Source organism: Cherax quadricarinatus, chromosome 4 (genome assembly GCF_038502225.1).
Source record: "Cherax quadricarinatus isolate ZL_2023a chromosome 4, ASM3850222v1, whole genome shotgun sequence".
Classification (NCBI taxonomy): domain Eukaryota; kingdom Metazoa; phylum Arthropoda; class Malacostraca; order Decapoda; family Parastacidae; genus Cherax; species Cherax quadricarinatus.
In genome coordinates, this window is record NC_091295.1 from 46,326,329 (window position 1) to 46,352,925 (window position 26,597).

Below are 26,597 nucleotides of genomic sequence, written 5' to 3' on the forward strand. Positions count from 1 at the left end.
AAGAAAGAAAGATATTTATTCTTGTAGTTCATATGTAGAGGTGTTTTTATGATTATGTACAGTTAATATGACAAAAGCATTTGAATCTTCTGTTAATAAATTATAAAATGTTTGAAGGAAAATTTTTACTTTTATCTTACAGTCAATATGGATGGCAAAATTGGAGCAGTTGGCTTTGTATCTGTGCTGTTTCCTAGTGTGTACCCCGTGGCTCTCATTAAAGTTGATGAGGAAACTAAAGAAATTGTCCGGGATGCTAATGGAATGTGCATTATGTGCAAGCCAGGTAAATTATAGCTTAAGTCTTAGGGACTATATCATCTACAATATTTTCTATAGCATTTTTGTTCACAATTTTGGTGTTTATATTTTCACATGGAAAGTAACGCGCATTTCTTTAGAAAACAAAAATGGATATCACACATGCATGGATGTTGTGGTTCAGTGTCTTACTTGAAGTGTGATGTTCATGCTTGTCTAGAAAGACAGATATAAAATGTATGATAGTTATCCTTCCTTGGTGGGAAATGGCCAAAGTGTTAAAAAAAATTCATAGAGATATAATACACCTACCATCCGACTTACGACCGAGTTCGGTTCTGAGAAACCGGTCTTAAGTCGAACTTTACTACTGAATATCAACAAAACATTTTTTGTAATGACTTTATTTTATTGTTTTATTTTGGTATTTCATGTTTTACTTTACTTTTTATGCTGTTAGTACTGTATTTTATACTGTAAGGTTTAGGATAAACACTGTGTACAACACAAATAGTTGTTTATTTCCCAGAAATTTGGCATAAAAAACACGGTCGTAAGTCGAGTGATCGTAAGTCGAGCAGGTCGTAAGTCGGATGGTAGGTGTACTAGCATTTAATATATAAAATAATTTACAGTACCACAACAATTGCTTTGTTGTGGTACTGTACAATAGGTATTTTCTTATTTGCTATATTGTTTATTGCAGAGTGTTGATACTGTATTTTTAGATTATTGTATAAGTAAAGCTACATTAAGAATTTTATTTGTGAATATTGTTAGTTTTATTTATTTCATCATCTGTTAATTTTATTTTTATGTATACAATAGGTCCACCACTTAGTGTTAATGTATTTCTGAAAGTTGTTTGCAAGTTGTGGCTCGAAACTTAGAACCTATCTTGACTCACGAAATCGTAATGACACGATTGCAAACAAACCATACCATGGGCGGGATTGAACCCGCGATCAGAGTCTCAAAACCCCAGACTGTCGCGTTAGCCACTGGACCAGCTAGCCACAATAAGATTCATCCAACTATGTATATTTCTACACCATAGGAAGGTTAGCATAGGCACCACTTTGACCACAAATGCAAGTTTTTACAGACGAATCTCCAGCTAGCGTGGCCGTGACGAACTCTAGCTTAAGTCCCCTCAATGCCGTCAACATGACTCACGAAATCGTAATGACGTGATTGCAAACAAACCATACCACACCTATACCTAGTTGGATGAATCTTATTGTGGCTAGCTGGTCCAGTGGCTAACGCGATGGTCTGGAGTTTTGAGACTCTGACCGCGGGTTCAATCCCACCCATGGTATGGTTTGTTTGCAATCGTGTCATTACGATTTCATGAGTCATGTTTACGGCATCAAGGGGACTTGAGCTAGAGTTCGTCATGGCCACGCTAGCTGGAGATTCGTCTGTAAAAACTTGCATTTGTGGTCACAGTGGTGCCTATGCTAACCTTCCTATGGTGTAGAAATATACCTAGTTGGACGAATCTTATTGTGGCTAGCTGGTCCAGTGGCTAACGTGACGGTCTGGAGTTTTGAGACTCTATGACCGCGGGTTCAGTCCCGCCCGTGGTATGGTTTAGAACCTATCTAACACAGACATCAGTATTATAATAGAAAATGCATTCCTGAACTGTAATGTTTTGTTTTTAATTTCATTCATTCAGTGAAGTTAAAAAAATATGTTCATTGTACTTCTTACTACAAAATGAGTTGGGTTTGAACCCGTGGTAAGCCAATCCTTAAACTGGCAGGTCAGTGCATTTTTCCACTGTACCATGCCAGCCTGACGAGATTCACCCAGCTAGGTATATTTCTATGCATACCAAAATACACCTACAGTTGTGTTATGATTGGGAGTTGGAACATGGTGCTTGGAAGAGCCCTTCTCTCTTCCCTCTTCTTTTCCTTCCTCCCATTTCCCCCCCCTTTTCATATTTTTTTACCTCCCTCCCTCCTTATATTTGACACGCTTTACACTTGTTCTCTAAACCCCATCCTACTGTATTCTAGCCCCACATACTCTACCCCTAACTGTACTCAACTAAAATATTATACATCGCTTCTGTACTGCGCTACCCACACTGTACTCCTTCCCCACAATGTAGTTTGACCCACACCTCCCCCATGCTGTTTTCCACCTCATGCTATTCACTCCACCCCTTCCCATGACATTCACTTGTGGGGAGGGAAGGTGGTGGTGTAAACAGTTGCCACTTCACTCACATACTGTGAATAAACAACTTTCTAAAGAAGAAACCTATTTTTTGTATTTACATTTCTTTACCAATTTTTACTAAACTAATGTGAGCCCAATGCCTATGAGTAACAATGAACATACAGTACACAAAATATCAGTGCTTATGGTGAAACAATAACAGAAAAAAGTTATGCAAAAATGCATTTTCAGCTTAACAAAATTTTTACCAGTATTATTGAATCTACAGTTATTTGCAGATATCTACCAACAGAATACAGATTCTTCACACTTTTATAAAATGAATATACTGTACATGTGTAAAGGTAGAAAGTTGAAAGTGAACATAGATAAGAGTAAGGTAATGAGGGTATAAAATGATTTAGATAAAGAAAAATTGGATATCACATTGGAGAGAGGGAGTATGGAAGAAATGAATGTTTTCAGATATTTGGGAATTTATGCGTCAGCGGATGGGTTGATGAAGGATGAGGTTAACCATAGAATTGATGAAGGAAAAAAGGTGAGTGGTGCATTGAGGTATATGTGGAGATAAAAAACGTTAACTATGGAGGCAATGGGGTTGTAAATGCTGCAGCGAGGAGGCGGTTGGAGGCAGTGGAGATGTCTTGTCTAAGGGCAAAATGTGGTGTAAATGTTATGCAGAAAATTCGGAGTGTGGAAATTAGGAGAAGGTGTGGAGTTAATAAAAGTATTAGTCAGAAGGATGAGGAGGGGTTGTTGAGGTGGTTTGGTCATTTAGAGAGAATGGATCAAAGTAGAATGACATGGAGAGCATATAAATCTGTAGGGAAGGGAAGGCAGGGTAGAGGTCATCCTCGAAAAGGTTGGAGGAAGGGGTAAAGGAGGTTTTGTGGGCGAGGGGCTTGGACTTCCAACAAGCTTGCGTGAGCGTGTTAGATAGAAGTGAATGGAGCCAAATTTTTTTGGAACCTGACAAGCTGTTTGAGTGTGAGCAGGGTAATATTTAGTGAAAGGATTCAGAGAAACCGATTATTTTTATATAGCCAGGCTTGAGTACTGGAAATGGAAAGTACAATGCCTGCACTTTGAAGGAGGGGTTTGGGATATTGGCAGTTTGGAGAGATGTGTTATATATCTTTATATATGCTTCTGAACTGTTGTATCTGGGCACCTCTGCAAAAAACAGTGAGTATGTATGAGTGAGGTGAAAGTGTTGAATGATAATGAAAGTATTTTCTTTTTGGGGATTTTCTTTCTTTTTTGGGTCACCCTGCCTCAGTGGGAGACAGCTGACCTGTTGAAAAAAAAATATAATTCCATTTGGTGAAAAAATAGCCAAGAACATCCTGTTTATTGGAATTAGTTTGAATTTTTGCAGTAATCTTTCCTACAGATCAGCATTCATAAGTTATTAATTAGTTCTCAAGGACCAGTGTTATAAGTACAGAACATTGCTGGTTGAATCACCTTAATAGGGTACCTATTGTATTTTTTTTTGTTTTATTTTTACTGCATATCTGGAGATTTTATTTGTGAGCATTTTAGTTATTTTTTTTTAATTTCTCTTATAAATTTTTTATGTGAATATTTTTTATATTTGATGTATTTTCCCATCTCTATTATTCTGTAAGATGTTTGTAACTTTTGATATGGTTCATTGTATAGGTGAACCTGGTGAGTTCATTGGCAAGATAGTACGGGATGATCCTGTCCGAGACTTCCATGGTTATGCTGATGACAGTGCAACAAAGAAAAAGATTGTGAGGGATGTCTTCAAGAAGGGAGATTATGCCTTTCTCTCAGGTGAGTTAACCCTTTGAGGGTCGACAGGACCTCTCCGAGACTCGTTCTTAGGGTCGGCCAAATTTAAAAAAAAATAATAATTTTTTCTTATGAAAAGATAGAGAATCTTTTCCCGATCATAATGACACTAAAAATATGAAATTTGAAGGAAAACTTATGGAATTATGCTCTCGCGAAGTTAGCGGTCTCGGCGATGTTTACGGATCGGCGATTTTGCCCACTTTGAGCCCCATTTTCGGCCAGTTCCACTGTACTAGTCGACAAAAAACATGAATATTTCGCTAGAACTCCATTTTTCTATTGAATGAGTGCAAGAAACCACCCATTTACCAATTTCAGCTATCCAGTACAGTGGTCAGAATTTAGCAATTTTGCCAATTTCACACAAATTTCAAAAGATGCCAATTTCCGAATAGGGTCCAGAACAAACAAGAAATACATTCCTGGCACTAAAATGACATTTCCTCTGTTCATTAGTCACGTCTCAAGGCCCCTCTTACATTCTTTTGCTTTCCACTTTGAATTTTTATTCTCGCAAAAAATAGAAGATTTACTGTTATGCAGACTACTGCATTAGTGTAAAAAATGGTATGAATCATATTGGCGCACTTGCAAAAGAATATTAGACTCGCCAGTTGACGTGTATTGGACGCTTGGCATGATTTGTTTATTTTTGAACTTTGGTAAAAATTGAACATTTCTGCTACTTTGAGCTCAATTTCAAGGTACTTTTCATTGTAAAACCAGTCAAAATCATCTCAATTTCTATGATATGCCTTCCATTCTATAAAATGAGACCAAGAAAACTAGAATACAACAATAAATACCATACGAAAATACAGTGCAAAGTCGCTGTTTTATTCCAAAAAAAACGTCAAAGTTTTTTTTTTTCTCATTATGCACTGTGTGCTGCAGGATTTTTTTTTATACCATGCACACTGACCACATAGACCCATTCTTTCATATGGAGGCCTACCAGCTTTCTCCCACTAGATTTGAGGGCGCTAGAATTTAGGCATACTAGTACGTCAAAAACCCTGGGTCGTAAGCCGTACTAGTACGTCCGAAACCCTCAAAGGGTTAAAGTGGTTATGTAAGTCATGGTAAACAGTGATGGCTAGTCATTGTGTTAATAATATTAAGTATCCCGAATTGTTCACACCATTAGACTTGGAGAAGTCTGTCTCTTCATGTTCATGAAAGTCAAGAGATATTTCAGGCAAGAAGAATACCATTTGTACTCTCGTCTTTGATTTTGCCTTTTCTACAAACTTTGTAGCACCCTTGCTTTTGTCTAATTTATACTTTCTTTCAACACACCGGCCGTATCCCACCGAGGCGGGGTGGCCCAAAAGGAAAAACAAAAGTTTCTCCTTGTACATTTAGTAATATATACAGGAGAAGGGGTTACTAACCCCTTGCTCCTGGCATTTTAGTTGCCTCTTACAACACGCATGGCTTACGGAGGAAGAATTCTGTTCCACTTCCCCATGGAGATAAGAGGAAATAAACAAGAACAAGAACTAGAAAGAAAATAGGAGGAAACCCAGAGGGGTGTATATATATATGCTTGTACATGCATGTGTAGTGTGACCTAAGTGTGAGTAGAAGTAGCAAGACATACCTGAAACCTTGCATGTTTATGAGACAGAAAAATGGACACCAGCAATCCTACCATCATGTAAAACAATTACAGGCTTACATTTTATACTCACTTGGCAGGACGGTAGTACCTCCCTGGGCGGTTGCTGTGTACCAACCTACTACCTAGATCTAATTTATACATTACTAGATAAATTGCAGTAGCATTACAATATCATAATTCTTATACAGTACATTATGGAAGGCAGACTACCATATGAATGAAATTGATATTATTTTATGATACTTTATAAACACCATAATCACATAGAAGAATGACTGAATGTAGCATACATGTATAGAAATCTGTGTAAGTAGCAAATGGCAGAATTTGGAATAACTTGGTGTAGAAGCTGGTACTTATTAAGGAGAATATATATATATATATATTTTTTTTTTTTTTTTTTTTTTTTTTTTGTAAGTGTGAAATAAGTGGTTATTCCTTTATCAGAATCAGTTTTTGACATTAAAAGATTTAACATGCGCCATAAAAAATTCTAACAAGCCTTGAGGTTAAAAACAACAACTTTACATTGTTTATTACATAGTTTAATGAATTAATGCTTTGCCAGCGACACTATGTTTCTTATAATTTATTCGGTGAGTGTAATCTAAATTATAAAGTCGAAATGAATTCAACATATGCTAGCTTATGGTGCAAGTAAAGCCGGATTTGTAGCTGACTGTTGTATGAATTCAATTGAGCTTCGTTCATTTCCTATTTGATTTTATAGCAGTAGCAGTACAGTTGGTGCATATAACAACATATTGTGGAGAGCAAAGGGTATAAAATACCAACATGATGATTAAAGAAAAATGCAGCATAATTAATGATATTCATTAACTTGATAAAGCCCATGCATTGAACTTTTATCAAGTTACGGACTCTGTTTCTAACACAGTAAAGCCACTGCATAGCCAAAATATCAAGAAAAGGATCACTTTATACTTCACTTGAGCCTTCTACCAACAGTTTACTGTTTATTTTTCTATTTATAAAAATGGTATAAGTGGTACAGTATATGAATTAATGAAACTATGATTCAAGTTATAATGTCCACGCACTTTGAGAATATCCAGGAAATTAATTTTGGTGAATAGAGTTTCCTTCTTTGGGTCACTCTACCTTAATTGGAAATGGCTGAAGTGCAAAAAAAAACTTTTTTTCACTAACAGTTTTGAAAGTCTTGCACAGTAAGGCCAGACACAAGGCGACCATCAGTACACTCTGCCTGTTGAAGTAAACCACGAGCTGTGTGTGACACAACCCACGACATGTCACAGTCACATCCCAACTCATTACCTAGAAGAAAGGTACACTACAGTTACATTTCATACACAGACCGAATCTGGATTTTGAGACTGTTTCAGTGTAGTTGCAGTATCTAACTTTTGCAAAACTTTGAAGTGATTGTAATGTCTAGACTATTTTCCATACGTACGCTCTTCTTCCTTTTAATTTATCCTCCTTTGCGGCCACTCTACAAAAATCTAGTTATGTAACCTATATTTATCATCTTTATTTTTATACATTATTCTTTCATTTTTAGACAGTTTACCATACAATTGCTCTTAATAATTTTATGCATTTATTGCATTTATGGATTTAGAAAAGGCATATGATAGAGTGGTTAGAGGAGCAATGTGGCAGATGTTGCAAGTTTATGGAATAGGTGGTAAGTTACTAAATGCTGTAAAGAGCTTTTATGAGGATAGGTCTTAGACAGGGATGTGTAATGTCACCATGGTTGTTTAATATATTTATAGATGGGGTTGTAAAAGAAGTAAATGCTAGGGTGTTTGGGAGAGGGGTGGGATTAAATTATGGGGAATCAAATTCAAAATGGGAATTGACACAGTTACTTTTTGCTGATGATACTGTGCTTATGGGAGATTCTAAAGAAAAATTGCAAAGGTCAGTGGATGAGTTTGAGAATGTGTGTAAAGGTAGAAAGTTGAAAGTGAACATAGAAAAGAGTAAGGTGATGAGGGTATCAAATGATTTAGATAAAGAAAAATTGGATATCAAATTGGGGAGGAGGAGTATGGAAGAAGTGAATGTTTTCAGATACTTGGGAGTTGACGTGTCGGCGGATGGATTTATGAAGGATGAGGTTAATCATAGAATTGAGGGAAAAAAGGTGAGTGGTGCGTTGAGGTATATGTGGAGTCAAAAAACGTTATCTATGGAGGCAAAGAAGGGAATGTATGAAAGTATAGTAGTACCAACACTCTTATATAGATGTGAAGCTTGGGTGGTAAATGCAGCAGCGAGGAGACGGTTAGAGGCAGTGGATATGTCCTGTCTAAGGGAAAGTGTGGTGTAAATATTATGCAGAAAATTCGGAGTGTGGAAATTAGGAGAAGGTGTGGAGTTAATAAAAGCATTAGTCAGAGGGCAGAAGAGGGGTTGTTGAGGTGGTTTGGTCATTTAGAGAGAATGGATCAAAGTAGAATGACATGGAAAGCATATAAATCTATAGGGGAAGGAAAGAGGGGTAGGGGTCGTCCTCGAAAGGGTTGGAAAGAGGGGGTAAAGGAGGTTTTGTGGGCGAGGGGCTTGGACTTCCAGCAAGCGTGCATGAGCGTGTTAGATAGGAGTGAATGGAGACGAATGATACTTGGGACCTGACGATCTGTTGGAGTGTGAGCAGGGTAATATTTAGTGAAGGGATTCAGGGAAACCGGTTATTTTCATATAGTCGGACTTGAGTCCTGGAAATGGGAAGTACAATGCCTGCACTTTAAAGGAGGGGTTTGGGATATTGGCAGTTTGGAGGGATATGTTGTGTATCTTTATATGTATATGCTTCTAAACTGTTGTATTCTGAGCACCTCTGCAAAAGCAGTGATAATGTGTGAGTGTGGTGAAAATGTTGAATGATGATGAAAGTATTTTCTTTTTGGGGATTTTCTTTCTTTTTTGGGTCACCCTGCCTTGGTGGGAGACGACCGACTTGTTGAAAAAAAAAAAAAATTATGCAGTATACCATTTGCTTTTAACTTAAAATAGACAGTCATCTCATTTTCATTATATTCTTTAGAAAGGAGAGGGCTGAGTGGGATGACCAAGGAAGGAGGGGGTAGGGGTTATTCCAAGGGAAGCTAGTGAGAAGTGGTAAAGGAGGCTTTGAGTGATAGGGGCTTTGAACATTCAGTGGGCTCATATGAGTGTTTTAGATCAGAGTGGATATTTGATATGCTTTGGATTGTGAGTAAGGTAACATTTATCAAAGGATTATGGGAAACAACAGCTATATAGGGCAGCCTTTCCCCATAAAAACAGAGAAAACACTTTCACCATCATTCAGCCAATAATTGTCTTGCGAGAAATATGCAGACATCACACAAATGGAATTGGTTACAGAATTGTCCTTAACAGTTTCAATCACAGCAAAATATTACAAAGCATAGAAATTAAAGACTGAGTGGGGCTTCCAAAATTATCATTCAGAAGGCTGAGAAGGAGCTATTGAGGTGGATAGGGCATTTAGAGAGGATGGAGCAGAATATGATGAACAAGAAGTATAAACCTTCAGTGGAATTTTAAGGTAGTTTCGAGTGTTAGGGGCTTGAGCATCCAGAATGATTTTTAATGGGCATGCTGAAGTGTAAGCAAGGCAACATTTATGAAGGAATTCAGAGAAACTGGTAAGCCAGACATGGAGCCTGATCGTAAGTAGGGCAGTGTCTGCACTCTGAGGGTAGGGTGAGGATGTTGTTGCAGTCGAAAGGTAATCTGAATTGTGATGTCAGCACACTTTTAACAAGACAGTGACTGAATGAATGATGGTGACTGTGTTACTTTTTTGGGTAAGCCTGCCTTGGCTGGAGATGGCCATTGAGGTAAAAAAGAAAAGAAAAAATAAGACTGTGTGTGCATGTGCATACATCTTGTATTGAGAATTATTTCATTAGATTCTTTCGTTCCACCATTTCTTCCATTGTGTCTTATGCCATTTCTTTCTTTAACCCATGATGTGTGTGTTGTGGACATCTTGGTGATGAGTATTTAGAGGGTGAGGTACTTGCCTAATGTATTATTGATGGTTTCAATGTTTAGTATAAAGTACTATCCAATTTTTTTTTTTTTTTTTTTAATTTTTATAGCATACGTCCTCTCCTCACTTAGTGACATACTCATTTACCAATGCCTCAGACTTACGATGGGCTATCTGACCAGTATTCATACCTAAATAATGTATATATTAGAGCTGATTTCCTCTATTCTTTTTATTTTGATATACAGTACACTACTGTATAAACATTTAAAAATATACCAGAAATGTTGTAAATGGTGCAAAGGTGACATTAAAACAATATCTAAGATGGTTGACACAAACTCACTGCCATTATAGTATGCTCCTCACCTAGCGACGAATTTGTTTAACGACGTGGTCTCAGGAACGGAACTCCGTCGTTAAGTGAGGAGAGGCTGTACTTACCTGAACTCTTGATACTCACTATCTAAAAGTATGTAAGCATCTGAGCCATACTCTAAAAACATCTGATCAAGGATGGCCGCAAATGTCTCTTGGTTGAGGGTTGTAATGTTATTGTGGCTTAAGATCAGCTCCTTGGCCATTCTTCCTGAAAAATAATTTTTGTGTGTACATTAGTGGCACAGACTTCCTCTTATAAGAAATAATATACCATATAGTCCATATTCATTACATTTTAGGATTAAATAGAATAAAATTACATAGGAAATACAGTGGACCCTCCGTTTTCGTTTATCTCCTTTATCGCCAATTTCGGTTTTGGCCAAAATTTTCATCAATTTTTTATTTCCGTTTTCGTCAATTTTACGGAACCTGTCCAGTGCCCAGCATGCAGACAAAACTGCCTCCCACACGCATTCTCAGCCAGTGTGTGAACATATCCTGCCAGGTCATGTGAAACATTTCGTAATAGTCCATTGTTTTTGCCACTTGTTTATTGTGTGTGACTGCTAAATAAGTGACCATGGCCCCAAAGAGAGCTCCTAGTGCCACTGCTTTGGTAAAGAATGTGAAAAACATAACATCCAGTGCATAGGCCTTATCTATAAGGCTTGGCAGGGAGTGAATTCCAAGACGATGAACTCTGCTTGGGGAAAATTGTGGCCAGATTGTTTCTGAAAGAAGGATTTTGAAGGGTTTGAGGCTGACCCTGTTGACCCTACACCTGTTGTGCAATCAACTGTGGAATTGGGAAGTTCCATGGGGTTGGATGTGAATGGCCAGGATATGGAAGAGTTGGTGGATGACCACAATCAAGAGCTAACCATTGATAAACTGAAAGAGCTTCATCTGCAACAACAGCAGACCACAGCACAGGAAATTGATGCAGAGGAGGAGGAAGAGAGATGGAAGCAGGTGCCATCTTCAGAGATTCAGGAGATTTGTGCATTGTGGACTAGGGTGCAGTCATTTGTGTAGCAACATCACCCTGAGAAAGCGTTGCAATCCGTGCTGGCGACTTTTACAATGACAATACCATGTCCCATTTTAGGGAAATTTTAAAGAGACACCAGAAACAGACATATCTGGACAGATTTTTTGTGCGACAGGGATCCAGTGACTCTCAAGCTGGTCCTAGTGGCATTAAAAAACAAAGGAGGGAAGTGACCCCGGATAAGGACTTGGTACCTACAGTCCTTATGGAGGGGGATTCCCCTTCCAAGGAATAACTTCTCTTCCCTCTCCCCTCCTCCCTCTCTTCCTTCCAGCAACAACAGCCTTCAATGAAGGTAAGTGTCATGTGTAATGTTCATTCTTTTGTGCATGTAAATCTATCTTTTAAGTTAAAAAAAAATTTTTTGTTGATACTTCTGGGTGTCTGGAATGGATTAATTCCATTCACATTATTTCTTATGGGGAAAATGGTTTCGGTTTTGGCCAATATCAGTTTTGGCCGATGGCTCTGGAACCGGATTAACGCTTTGAGGGTCGGCAGGCCCTCTCAGAGACTTGTTCTCAGGGTCGCCCAAATTTAAAAAAAAAAAAAAATGATTTTTTCTTATGAAAAATAGTTTTTTTTTTTTTCCTAAACATTATAGGCTAAACAAAAAAATTTTACCATCAATACTTATCGAGATATGGAGGCTTGAAGTTGACAGAAAATGCCCCATGTATGGTATCATCGCCGACTGCTGTCACCCGGAATTGTGTGTTTTTGTTTTTTAGGTGCTATTTTCTATTTTAATTTTGTTTTACAAGTTACTTTTATGGCCTGAGACCAATATTAGCACTATTTTATAATTTTTTTCTCTTTATTTACTACACAATAACTGCACAAACACTGTTGTCCTTATATTGTTTATAATTGTTGTTTTCACACACAAACGATATAAAATGTTGTTTATTACTATTTTTCTATATTTTATATACACATATACAGTTACAGAGAATGTTTCTAGAAGTTCTGCAGCCTGTGGAAGTCTTTGAAACATGGTGTCATGCACAGTGGTGTTTTACATTCCTCACACATAAAACGAGTGTCTCTGCGTTGTTGTGGGCGTTTTTTTTGTATGTGCACAGACGTAACACCTCTTCTGAGCCTTTTTCTTGAAAGCAGTAGCAGGCAGTTTTACTAGGAAGTGATCACCATGCTTCAGACGAGAAGGTAGTTGTTGATAATTTAGTGGGTGGTCTATTGCAGGTGTTGTTCCTTGGTACTTGAATACTATTTGTCTGATGACAGACAAACAGAATTTGCCATATGATGGTTTGTTTCTGGTCCTCATCTTGTACATATTATAAGCATTGAGCATGGAAATGTCCAGAAGATGGAAAAAGAGTTTTATGTACCACTTTTACCTCATGCGAACACAATCAGCAAACCCAATCTGCATATCACATTTGTCCACTGAGCGCATATTGAGGGTGTAATCAATCACAGCTGTAGGTTTTAGAATGGGTTTATTGCTTTCTCTATGCTGCCTGCCAGTGTCTGCCATTTCATTAGGGTGAACTTATGACAACAGTGTGACATCTCGTTTGTCATGCCACTGAAATGCCATGATGTCATTGGCAGCAAACGCCTGCACCTCACCTCTGCAAGTGCCAGCGTCAAACCTGGGCATGTGCTTACAATTTGCATGCACTGTGCCACACACATCTGTAATGTTCACTCGCAAAAAATCACTGAGTGAGGGGTTTGTGTACGAGTTCTTCTTTCTTTCAACACACCAGCCGTATCCCACCGAGGCGAGGTGGCCCAAAGGGAAAAACAAAAGTTTCTCCTTTTACATTTAGTAATGTATACAGGAGAAGAGGTTACTAGCCCCTTGCTCCTGGCATTTTAGTCGCCTCTTACAACACGCATGGCTTACGGAGGAAGAATTTATGTACCAGTTATCAGTATATATATATATGCCGCTTAACATGGTATGGTTCCATCATTATTCTAACCACATCACCAGAGATGCCCAATAACTTCCTGGTATTTTGCAATGTATAACTTCCAGTGTACACAGTAATATCCAATACCAGACCACTGTAACAAGCACAAACAACTTCATACCGAAGCATTTCTTCTTGCTTGGTATGTACTGCTTGAAAGAGAATCTTCCTTTGAACAGAATCAAAGACTCGTCAATTACAAGCTTCCTAAAGGGATAAAAATACATATTGAATTTCTCTTTCAGATACACAAACACATTCCTAATCTTATATAACCTGCCGTTTCTGTCAGGCCTGGTTTTGTCTGAGAAGTGAAGCATACGTAACAGTAACACAAATCGATTCACTCCCATTATATCACTGAAACCTGGGGTTGCAATCAGGCGGTCTGTTGACCAGTATGATTTCACTCTGTGCTTATACACGTGTGGCATAAGCATTATTGTGGCAAAGAAAAGATACATCTCAGCCACAGTTGTCTCCTTCCACTGGTGTAGACGTGATTTTGGTGAAAGTAATGTGTTTTCCATGGTGTACTCGTAGTATCTGTTGCTTTCCCTGACAATAATTTCCATCGGGTTCGTCAAAGAATAACTCGAAACATTCCAGTTCAGTGGCATTGTTCCCCAGTGTACAACATGGCTGTATTCCACTTTGGCTTTCATCAAACTGGTGGGGATTTGGAACAAAATTGGCAGCTTCCTGCCAGTCCCAGGTGCGGTCTGCTGGTGGGTACTGGACATTGACAGGTGGTTGTGGCTGTGGTTGTGGAGGCTGGTGTGGTGGGTGGGTGGGGGATGGTGGCTTTTGTTGTAGACCAGCTGAAGCAGCGGTGTGGGTGGCAGCATGGCCGACTGCTCGTGCCTCAGAGCCGGCACCACCACTACCACCACCCTTCACATTTTCCATCCCAATTGCAACACTATTATCGTCATTTTCACTGTCTTTTCCTGTTGTACAGCCACAGGATGTACTCCGAGATGTACTCCTTCCCCTTGGAATAGCATATGGCACACTACCAGAGTGCATATATCGTCGTATATGCTGATGCTTCACTGGAGAATATTCCACTTCACTATCACTACAGGAACTGGTTTCAAGAGCTTGTAGTTCATATTCACTATCACTATCATCACCAATGCACACATCTGAGTCCAGGATTTGGGAAAATAGGAGTTTCCTCTTTGATTCTGGTACAACTGAACGTGAACAAGACGGCCCAGCAGCAGAGGTGGAAGGCTGAGGGTCGTCTGGGTTTTCCTCACTATTACTGATATTATGGTCATTAGTTTCGGTCACAACCTCACCAAAACCTTGAAACTCATCTTCACTGGCACTTCCATCTGTATTAGAACTGTCACTGGGAGACAAAACTGTCCCAATTCGCCGAGGAGTGAGGAGCTTCTTACGGCAAGGCATGGTGAACAAGGTCTACTAAAATGGCGTTCCCACAATTCGCCACTAGGTCCCAGTTTTTTTTTTCTACCGCGCACACTGACCATACACCCATTCTCTGACATCTAGGCCTACCAGCCTTTTCCCGCGAGATTTGAAGGTGCTAGAATTTATGCGTACTAATACATCAAAAGCATTGGTGCGTAAGCCGTACTAGTACGGCCGAAACCTCAAAAGGGTTAAACACGAAAACCAAGGGTCCACTGTATTTGCTACAATGGGTTTCAAAGCTAATTAATAAATAATCTGCTATTTATGCATATTAAATTCATTATACAGATACTCTATACAGTGGACCCCCGCATAACGATATTAATCCGTTCCTGAGGGCCCATTGTTGTGCGAAATTATCGTTATGCAAATGAATTTTCCCCATTAGAAATAATAGAAATCAAATTAATCCATGCAAGACACCCAAATGTATGAAAAAAAAAATTTTACCACATGAAATATACATTTTCCTATACACAAAGAGAAGGATACATGCACAATAGTAGAGTAGTACATGCACAATATATATTGTGCATGTACTACTCTACTAAATGAAGAATAAATGACACTTACCTTATTGAAGATGCAGCAATGACTGATGAGACACTGTGTCCTGGGAGTGCCTTTTCCTCCTGAGTACTGTAGGTCCTGTTTGGCATTTTCTTCCAGAACATGCCTTATCACACTGTGTATGCCACTACGATTCTTAAATCTCTCAAACCAACCTTTGCTGGCTTTAAATTCACCAATATGAGCACTAGTTCCAGGCATTTTTCCCTGTTCACCTGGGTGTTAGTCGACTGGTGTGGGTTGAATCCTGGGAGACAAGATTAAGGACCCCAATGGAAATAAGTTAGACAGTCTTTGATGACACTGACTTTTTTGGGTTATCCTGGGTGGCTAACCCTCTGGGGTTAATTGTTTCTTGGTATTCTCAATAAGCCACACCAACAACAGTGCTACAGCAGCAGCAGCTGACAGTGCTACCACAGCAGCAGATGGTGCTACAGCAGCAGCAGATGGTACTACAGCAGCAGCAGCAGCTGACGGTGGTACAGCAGCAGCAGCAGCTGACAGTGCTACAGCAGCAGCAGCAGCAGCAGCAGCTGACAGTGCTACAGCAGCAGCAGCTAACAGTGCTACAGCAGCAGCTGACAGTGCTACAGCAGCAGCAGATGGTGCTACAGCAGCAGCAGACAGTACTGCAGCAGCAGTAGCAGCTGACGGTGGTACAGCAGCAGCAGCAGCAGACGGTGCTACAGCAGCAGCAGACGGTACTACAGCAGCAGCAGCAGCTGACGGTGGTACAGCAGCAGCAGCTGACGGTGCTACAGCAGCAGCAGCTGACAGTGCTACAGCAGCAGCAGCATCAGCAGTTGACCATGGTACCACAGTATTTCGATAATATTTCTCACCCTTTTTACCACTGGGTTGGCACTAGAAGCTTTCTTGGGGCCCATGGTCACTTATTTTGCAGATAAAATCACCAAAAACGCTGTAATAATATGAAATGTTCTGATTGTATGCTTGGATGTTACCGCGGAGGCTGGCTTGTAAACAATGCCACCAGCGGAACATGTGAGGCTGGCTCAGGCCGCACATTAGACGCGTCTCGGACGAATAGCGTTGAGCGGATTTTTTAGCGGTATGCGAGGCAAAATCTTAGCGATAAAATGTATCGGTATGCGGATTTAACGTTATGTGATGCCAACGGTATGCGGGGGCCCACTGTACTAGGAAAAAATATGTATAATTGTTGTCATATGAAGATCTCTTAACCCTTTGAGGGTACATCCCGTAGTTCTAAGGCTTTGAAGACTGGGTCCAAGCTGTAGAACTATGGCTTGAGCTCATCTCACTCAGATAACTGTGAGTGGTAAATTTGGGCCTAGATATGAGAGAATACATCTGTGTGGTAAGTGTGCACCACATAAAACAAATACTGCAGCATGCAGTGCATAATGAGAAAAAAAACGCGACCATAATTTTGGATCAAAACAATGATATTGCAGTGTTCTTCGTATGTTAAATACAGTTTTATTCACGATTTCTTGGTCTCTTTTGATAGAATGGAAGATATATTACAGAATTTTTTTTTATTATCACACTGGCCGATTCCCACCAAGGCAGGGTGGCCCGAAAAAGAAAAACTTTCACCATCATTCACTCCATCACTGTCTTGCCAGAAGGGTGCTTTACACTACAGTTTTTAAACTGCAACATTAACACCCCTCCTTCAGAGTGCAGGCACTGTACTTCCCATCTCCAGGACTCAAGTCTGGCCTGCCGGTTTCCCTGAACCCCTTCATAAATGTTACTTTGCTCACACTCCAACAGCATGTCAAGTATTAAAAACCATTTGTCTCCATTCACTCCTATCAAACACGCTCACGCATGCCTGCTGGAAGTCCAAGCCCCTCGCACACAAAACCTCCTTTACCCCCTCCCTCCAACCTTTCCTAGGCCCACCCCTACCCCGCCTTCCTTCCACTACAGACTGATACACTCTTGAAGTTATTCTGTTTCGCTCCATTCTCTCTACATGTCCGAACCACCTCAACAACCCTTCCTCAGCCCTCTGGACAACAGTTTTGGTAATCCCGCACCACCTCCTAACTTCCAAACTACAAATTCTCTGCATTATATTCACACCACACATTGCCCTCAGACATGACATCTCCACTGCCTCCTGCCTTCTCCTCGCTGCAACATTCATCACCCATGCTTCACACCCATATAAGAGCGTTGGTAAAACTATACTCTCATACATTCCCCTCTTTGCCTCCAAGGACAAAGTTCTTTGTCTCCACAGACTCCTAAGTGCACCACTCACCCTTTTCCCATCATCAATTCTATGATTCACCTCATCTTTCATAGACCCATCCGCTGACACGTCCACTCCCAAATATCTGAATACATTCACCTCCTCCATACTCTCTCCCTCCAATCTGATATCCATTCTTTCATCACCTAATGTTTTTGTTATCCTCATAACCTTACTCTTTCCTGTATTCACTTTTAATTTTCTTCTTTTGCACACCCGACCAAATTCATCCACCAATCTCTGCAACTTCTCTCCAGAATCTCCCAAGAGCACAGTGTCATCAGCAAAGAGCAACTGTGACAACTCCCACTTTATGTGTGATTCTTTATCTTTTAACTCCACGCCTCTTGCCAAGACCCTCGCATTTACTTCTCTTACAACCCCATCTATAAATATATTAAACAACCACGGTGACATCACACATCCTTGTCTAAGGCTTACTTTTACTGGGAAATAATTTCCCTCTTTCCTACATACTCTAACTTGAGCCTCACTATCCTTATAAAAACTCTTCACTGCTTTCAGTAACCTACCTCCTACACCATACACCTGCAACATCTGCCACATTGCCCCCCCTATCCACCCTGTCATACGCCTTTTCCAAATCCATAAATGCCACAAAGACCTCTTTAGCCTTATCTGTTTCACTGTAAACACCTACCTTTCCTAAAGCCTCCTTGTTCATCTGCTATCCTATTCTCCGTCTTACTCTTAATTCTTTCAATAATAACTCTACCATACACTGTACCAGGTATACCCAACAGACTTATCCCCCTATAATTTTTGCACTCTCTTTTATCCCCTTTGCCTTTATACAAAGGAACTATGCATGCTCTCTGCCAATCCCTAGGTACCTTACCCCCTTCCATACATTTATTAAATGATTGCACCAACCACTCCAAAACTATATCCCCACCTGCTTTTAACATTTCTATCTTTATCCCATCAACCCCGGCTGCTTTACCCCCTTTCATTTTACCTACTGCCTCACGAACTTCCCCCACACTCACAACTGGCTCTTCCTCACTCCTACAAGACGTTATTCTTCCTTGCCCTATACACGAAATCACAGCTTCCCTATCTTCATCAACATTTAACAATTCCTCAAAATATTCCCTCCATCTTCCCAATACCTCTAACTCTCCATTTAATAACTCTCCTCTCCTATTTTTAACTGACAAATCCATTTGTTCTCTAGGCTTTCTTAACTTGTTAATCTCACTCCTAAACCTTTTCTTATTTTCAACAAAATTTGTTGATAACATCTCACCCACTGTTTCATTTGCTCTCTTTTTACATTGCTTCACCACTCTCTTAACCTCTCTCTTTTTGTCCATATACTCTTCCCTCCTTGCATCACTTCTACTTTGTAAAAACTTCTCATATGCTAACTTTTTCTCCCTTACTACTCTCTTTACATCATCATTCCACCAATCGCTCCTCTTCTCTCCCGCACCCACCCTCCTGTAACCACAAACTTCTGCTGAACACTTTAACACTACATTTTTAAACCTATCCCATACCTCTTCGACCCCATTGCCTATGCTCTCATTAGCCCATCTATCCTCCAATAGCTGTTTATGTCTTACCCTAACTGCCTCCTCTTTTAGTTTATAAACCTTCACCTCTCTCTTCCCTGATGCTTCTATTCTCCTTGTATCCCATCTACCTTTTACTCTCAGTGTAGCTACAACTAGAAAGTGATCTGATATATCTGTGGCCCCTCTATAAACATGTACATCCTGAAGTCTACTCAACAGTCTTTTATCCACCAATACATAATCCAACAAACTACTGTCATTTCGCCCTACATCATATCTTGTATACTTATTTATCCTCTTTTTCTTAAAATATGTGTTACCTATAACTAAACCCCTTTCTATACAAAGTTCAATCAAAGGGCTCCCATTATCATTTACACCTGGCACTCCAAACTTACCTACCACACCCTCTCTAAAAGTTTCTCCTACTTTAGCATTTAGGTCCCCTACCACAGTTACTCTCTCACTTGGTTCAAAGGCTCCTATATATTCACTTAACATCTCCCAAAATCTCTCTCTCTCTCCTCTGCATTCCTCTCTTCTCCAGGTGCATACACGCTTATTATGACCCACTTCTCGCATCCAACCTTTACTTTAATCCACATAATTCTTGAATTTACACATTCATATTCTCTTTTCTCCTTCCATAACTGATCATTCAACATTACTGCTACCCCTTCCTTTGCTCTAACTCTCTCAGATACTCCAGATATTACAGAAATAGAGATGATTTTGATTGGTTTTAATACTGAAAATAGCTTGAAACTGAGCTCAAAATAGCAGAAATGTTCATTTTTTGCCAATGTTCAAGAGTAAACAAATGACGTCACACGTCTAATACACATCAGCTGGTGGGTCTAATATATGTTCACGAATGTGCTGATATTATTTATACAATTATTACAATATTGCATAACAGTAAATCTTCTATTTTTTGGTGTGAATAAAAATTCATTATATGAATAAAAAATCAAAATGTAATTCATTTGTAAAGCCTGAAAATGTAATTAATAAACAGAGGAAATGTTAGTTTAGTGCCAGGAATGCCTGCATTGTTTATTCTGGACCCTATTTTGAAATTGGAATATTTTGAACTGTGTTAAATTGGCCAAATTACCAATTTCTGATCACTTTATTGGGTAGTTGAAACAGCTGCCAGGGCAATTTCTTGTGCCCAATCGATAAAATAGAAGTAATACTAGCAAATAGCTAAGAATTTGGCCGACTGGAATAATGTAATTGACCTAAAATGGGAGTCAAAGTCTGCAAATTCGCTGATGAGTAAATATCGCTAATGCAGCAAAATTCGCGAGAGCATAATTCCTTCAATTTTTCATCAGATTTTGTACTTTTTATTTTATTACCTTCAGAAAAATATTCTCCACCATTTCATAAGAAAAAATAAATTTTTTTTTTTTAACCCGTAAACGGTCGAAACGTATATGTACATTCACTACCCAAGTGCCCCGAATATTTTGAAAAATAAAAAAAAATAATTTTTTTTTTTATTGAAAAAGAGCACATTTTCTAAGTGCTATAGGATAAAAGAAAGAAATTAGAGTTAGTACTTACTGAGATATGAGGCCGCAAAGTTGGCACTTGGGGATCACCTGATGGCAACATGGGGTGCTGCCGCTTGCAAAAGTGTTGCCGATATACCTTTTTTTCTATTTTTCATGTTATTTTATATATTTTTCATGTTCTGATAATTACAATTTATAGTAGTTCTTGTTATTTCATAACCAATCTTTGTTCTGACACTATTATTAGGTACTGAAATTGTACTCACATTGTCACAAACATACTGACAGGTGGACATTAACACCTGCCTTGGCCATTTACTATTGTCTTGGAATATATACAAAGTATTTATATGTCCCAGCAATGTTTTGGATATGTGGAAGTATATAATAATGAGGAGGAGAAGGAGAAGAAGGAGGAGAAGGAGAAGGAGGAGAAGAAAAATATGTAATAATAAATTAATAAGTTCCCTTGAAGCGTGAAAAGCAAAGTCCACCCCTGACGGTGACATGATAAGATGAGATAACATCTGATAAGAGCTGACGTTTGATGAGCATACACAAGGATGGGGGAGGGTGCAGCAGATAAGAAAAGATTAGAAGTGACGTTTGATGAGCATTGCCCTCCTTTGTTTTCGCTAGTACACAAACATGTCTGTCTGTCAAGCTCCTTGTCTGTCTGTCTATCCGTCTACCTCACTGTCTCAGAGAGAGCCACAAGACTGCGCCATCACGTTTACTCACATCTTCAAGCAGAGTATAGCACTTTGTCTGGATTTTTTGGGTTATCCTAGGTAATTTACACTATGTATACTTGTATTTATGTTTACCTGTGAGACAGAGATTGACAGACATATAGAAAGAGATAGACAGATAGACAGAGACAGATAGAAATAGACAGGGATAGACAGAGACAAAGATAGACAAAGACAGACAGAGATAGAGACAGAGAGACAGAGATAGACATAGATACAGACAAACAAACGGAGATAGAGCCAGGCTGCCAGCAGCCGGCCAGCCACACAGCTGGCCAGCCAGTTAGCCAGCCAGCTAGCCAGCCAGCCAGCCAGCCAGCCAGCCAGCCAGCCAGCCAGCCAGCCAGCCAGCCAGCCAGCCAGCCAGCCAGCCAGCCAGCCAGCCAGCCAGCCAGCCAGTCAGTCAGTCAGTCAGTCAGTCAGTCAGTCAGTCATCCAGCCAGGCAGCCAGGCAGCCAGCCTGCCAACCAGCCAGCTGGCCAGCCAGCCAGAATTGTTTCTCTTTACTTAGGGCATAGGTTATAAGACATTCTGAAAGGGTATTGCACATGGGTTATTATCGAGGTTTTTTGATATTTCCTCGACCACTTGTGGCCACATCCACCTCAAGGCTACTAAACTCAGGGTCAAAATCACTTTCCTCTTAAAATGGGAGTGTTAATACTACATGACATCAGTGAATCCCAGGTGTTTGCTGTGCTGTTTGCTCTAGCTGGCGCTCATTTGAATTGGTGCTCCCACAAGGCACTAAGTGGTCCCAGATTTTTTTAATACCACGCACACTGAGTGTTAGGACCCATTCTATGCTGACAAGGCATCTCAGGCCAATTGTGTCAAATTTGAAGGCAGGAAAAATAAGACGTATATATACGTTTGGGGCACTAGCTGTAAAAACGTATATATATACGTTTGGACCATTTACGGGTTAAATTCTTGGACTCTGGCTGTCACTCTTGAGATTTGGCCTCTGAATACTCAAAGGATTAAGTAATGCTATCCAGGGTGCAGGATTGCTAGTGTGTGTATGTTGCATTTTTAGTATTACAGTAGTTCCTCCGTATCAGTGGGGGATCTGTTCCAAAACCTACTGTGGATACTTGGAACTGTGGGTGGTAGCAAACTCTATATATAAGTATATATAGCTTACGAGAGGTTTTTACAAAGCAGAAGTGCTATAAGAAGAGCAGAGTATATGGAGAGTAAAAGAAAGGTGAAGAGAGTGGTGAGAGAGTGCAAAAGGAGAGCAGATGAAAGAGTGGGAGAGGCACTGTCAAGAAATTTTAATGAAAATAAGAAAAAATTTTGGAGTGAGTTAAACAAGTTAAGAAAGCCTAGGGAAAGTATGGATTTGTCAGTTAAAAACAGAGTAGGGGAGTTAGTAGATGGGGAGAGGGAGGTATTAGGTAGATGGCGAGAATATTTTGAGGAACTTTTAAATGTTAAGGAAGAAAGGGAGGCGGTAATTTCATGCACTGGCCAGGGAGGTATACCATCTTTTAGGAGTGAAGAAGAGCAGACTGTAAGTGTGGTGGAGGTACGTGAGGCATTACGTAAAATGAAAGGGGGTAAAGCAGCTGGAACTGATGGGATCATGACAGAAATGTTAAAAGCAGGGGGGGATATAGTGTTGGAGTGGTTGGTACTTTTGTTTAATAAATGTTTGAAAGAGGGGAAGGTACCTAGGGATTGGCGGAGAGCATGTATAGTCCCTTTATATAAAGGGAAAGGGGACAAAAGAGATTGTAAAAATTATAGAGGAATAAGTTTACTGAGTATACCAGGAAAAGTATACGGTAGGGTTATAATTGAAAGAATTAGAGGTAAGACAGAATGTAGAATTGCGGACGAACAAGGAGGTTTCAGAGTGGGTAGGGGATGTGTAGATCAAGTGTTTACATTGAAGCATATATGTGAACAGTATTTAGATAAAGGTAGGGAAGTTTTTATTGCATTTATGGATTTAGAAAAGGCATATGATAGAGTGGATAGAGGAGCAATGTGGCAGATGTTGCAAGTATATGGAATAGGTGGTAAGTTAATAAATGCTGTAAAGAGCTTTTATGAGGATAGTGAGGCTCAGGTTAGGGTGTGTAGAAAAGAGGGAGAATACTTCCCGGTAAAAGTAGGTCTTAGACAGGGATGTGTAATGTCACCATGGTTGTTTAATATATTTATAGATGGGGTTGTAAAAGAAGTAAATGCTAGGGTGTTCGGGAGAGGGGTGGGATTAAATTATGGGGAATCAAATTCAAAATGGGAATTGACACAGTTACTTTTTGCTGATGATACTGTGCTTATGGGAGATTCTAAAGAAAAATTGCAAAGGTTAGTGGATGAGTTTGAGAATGTGTGTAAAGGTAGAAAGTTGAAAGTGAACATAGAAAAGAGTAAGGTGATGAGGGTATCAAATGATTTAGATAAAGAAAAATTGGATATCAAATTGGGGAGGAGGAGTATGGAAGAAGTGAATGTTTTCAGATACTTGGGAGTTGACGTGTCGGCGGATGGATTTATGAAGGATGAGGTTAATCATAGAATTGATGAGGGAAAAAAGGTGAGTGGTGCGTTGAGGTATATGTGGAGTCAAAAAACGTTATCTATGGAGGCAAAGAAGGGAATGTATGAAAGTATAGTAGTACCAACACTCTTATATGGATGTGAAGCTTGGGTGGTAAATGCAGCAGCGAGGAGACGGTTGGAGGCAGTGGAGATGTCCTGTCTAAGGGCAATGTGTGGTGTAAATATTATGCAGAAAATTCGGAGTGTGGAAATTAGGAGAAGGTGTGGAGTTAATAAAAGCATTAGTCAGAGGGCAGAAGAGGGGTTGTTGAGGTGGTTTGGTCATTTAGAGAGAATGGATCAAAGTAGAATGACATGGAAAGCATATAAATCTATAGGGGAAGGAAAGAGGGGTAGGGGTCGTCCTCGAAAGGGTTGGAAAGAGGGGGTAAAGGAGGTTTTGTGGGTGAGGGGCTTGGACTTCCAGCAAGCGTGCATGAGCGTGTTAGATAGGAGTGAATGGAGACGAATGATACTTGGGACCTGACGATCTGTTGGAGTGTGAGCAGGGTAATATTTAGTGAAGGGATTCAGGGAAACCGGTTATTTTCATATAGTCGGACTTGAGTCCTGGAAATGGGAAGTACAATGCCTGCACTTTAAAGGAGGGGTTTGGGATATTGGCAGTTTGGAGGGATATGTTGTGTATCTCTATACGTATATGCTTCTAAACTGTTATATTCTGAGCACCTCTGCAAAAGCAGTGATAATGTGTGAGTGTGGTGAAAGTGTTGAATGATGATGAAAGTATTTTCTTTTTGGGGATTTTCTTTCTTTTTTTGGGTCACCCTGCCTCGGTGGGAGACGACCGACTTGTTTAAAAAAAAAAAAAAAAAAAAAATTTTTCATTTACATACTTTTTTTTTTTAACATGTCGGCGGCTTCCCACCAAGGCAGAGTGACCCACAGAGAAAGAAAAAACTTTCATCGTCATCATTTCCAGGACTCAAGTTCAGCTAACTGGTTTCCCTGAATCTCTTCAAAAAATATTACCCTGCTCACACTCCAACAGCTTGTCAGGTCCCGAAAACCTTTCGTCTCCATTCACTCCTATCTAACGTGCTCATGCACACTTGCTGGAAGTCCTAGCCCCTCGCCCACAAAACCTCCTTTACCACCTCCTTCCAACCTTTTCGGGGACAACCCCTACCCCTCCTTCCTTCCCCAATAGATTTATTCGCTCTCCAAGTCATTCTACTTCGATCCATACTCTCTAAATGACCAAACCATCTCAGCAACCCCTCTTCAACCCTCTGACTAATACTTTCAGTAACTCCACACCTCCTCCTAATTTCCACACTACAAATTTTCTGCATAATATTTACACCACACATTGCCCTCAGACACGACATCTCCACTGCCTCTAGCTGCCTCCTTGCTGTAGCATTTACAACCCATGTTTCACACCCATATAAGAATGTTGTTACCACTATACTCTCATACATTCTCTTTGCCTCTTTGGATAACATTCTTTGTCTCCAGATACCTCAGTGCACCACTCACCTTTTTTCCTTCATCAATTTTATGGTTTACCTCATCCTTCATAAACCCATCCGCTGATGTGTCAACTCCCAAATACAGTGGAACCTCAGCTTACAAGTATCCCAACTTAGGAGTCTTTCGAGATATGAACCGTCAGTCGGTCGATTTTTTGCTCTGAATTATGAGCCAATATCCGAGTTATGAGCAAGCTTCCCCCTCTCTTCTATGTGTGGGTTATTTGTGTATTGTTCCAGTCACAGTATTGTGCCTTTTAGTTATTTATAAATGCTAGGGTGTTGGGGAGAAGGGTAGGATTAAATTATGGGGGATCAAATACAAAATGGGAGTTGACACAGTTACTTTTTGCTGATGATACTGTTCTTATGGGAGACTTACGATGGGATTACATTCTGACAAACGCATTGTAAGTCGAAAATATCGTAATTGTTGAATGTGAATATAATTTTTTATTTTATTATCACACCGGCCGATTCCCACCAAGGCAGGGTGGCCCGAAAAAGAAAAACTTTCACCATCATTCACTCCATCACTGTCTTGCCAGAAGGGTGCTTTACACTACAGTTTTTAAACTGCAACATTAACACCCCTCCTTCAGAGTGCAGGCACTGTACTTCCCATCTCCAGGACTCAAGTCCGGCCTGCCGGTTTCCCTGAATCCCTTCATAAATGTTACTTTGCTCACACTCCAACAGCACGTCAAGTATTAAAAACCATTTGTCTCCATTCACTCCTATCAAACACGCTCACGCATGCCTGCTGGAAGTCCAAGCCCCTCGCACACAAAACCTCCTTTACCCCCTCCCTCCAACCCTTCCTAGGCCGACCCCTACCCCGCCTTCCTTCCACTACAGACTGATACACTCTTGAAGTCATTCTCTTTCGCTCCATTCTCTCTACATGTCCGAACCACCTCAACAACCCTTCCTCAGCCCTCTGGACAACAGTTTTGGTAATCCCGCACCTCCTCCTAACTTCCAAACTACGAATTCTCTGCATTATATTCACACCACACATTGCCCTCAGACATGACATCTCCACTGCCTCCAGCCTTCTCCTCGCTGCAACATTCATCACCCACGCTTCACACCCATATAAGAGCGTTGGTAAAACTATACTCTCATACATTCCCCTCTTTGCCTCCAAGGACAAAGTTCTTTGTC

The 26,597-nt window shown here is 40.0% G+C and overlaps 2 protein-coding genes across 8 annotated transcripts in view; one reads left to right on the forward strand and one right to left on the reverse strand.

Moving 5' to 3' along the window:
- LOC128684512 (long-chain fatty acid transport protein 4) overlaps positions 1 to 26,597 on the forward strand; it is a 197,246-nt gene that overhangs the window by 134,827 nt on the left and 35,822 nt on the right. For all 6 annotated transcript variants that reach the window (XM_053770733.2, XM_053770735.2, XM_053770734.2 and 3 more), the window contains exons 11-12: positions 143 to 286; positions 4,126 to 4,263. In XM_053770733.2, the coding sequence (XP_053626708.2) occupies positions 143 to 286; positions 4,126 to 4,263 (282 nt within the window). The remainder of the gene's footprint in view (positions 1 to 142; positions 287 to 4,125; positions 4,264 to 26,597) is intronic.
- Positions 6,438 to 26,597, reverse strand: part of LOC128684511 (probable oxidoreductase PXDNL) — a 50,006-nt gene continuing 29,846 nt past the window's right edge. For both annotated transcript variants that reach the window (XM_070096410.1, XM_070096412.1), the window contains exons 7-8: positions 10,369 to 10,494; positions 6,438 to 7,207 (exon numbers count right to left, since the gene is read on the reverse strand). In XM_070096410.1, the coding sequence (XP_069952511.1) occupies positions 7,074 to 7,207; positions 10,369 to 10,494 (260 nt within the window). In that variant the 3' untranslated portion in view covers positions 6,438 to 7,073. The remainder of the gene's footprint in view (positions 7,208 to 10,368; positions 10,495 to 26,597) is intronic.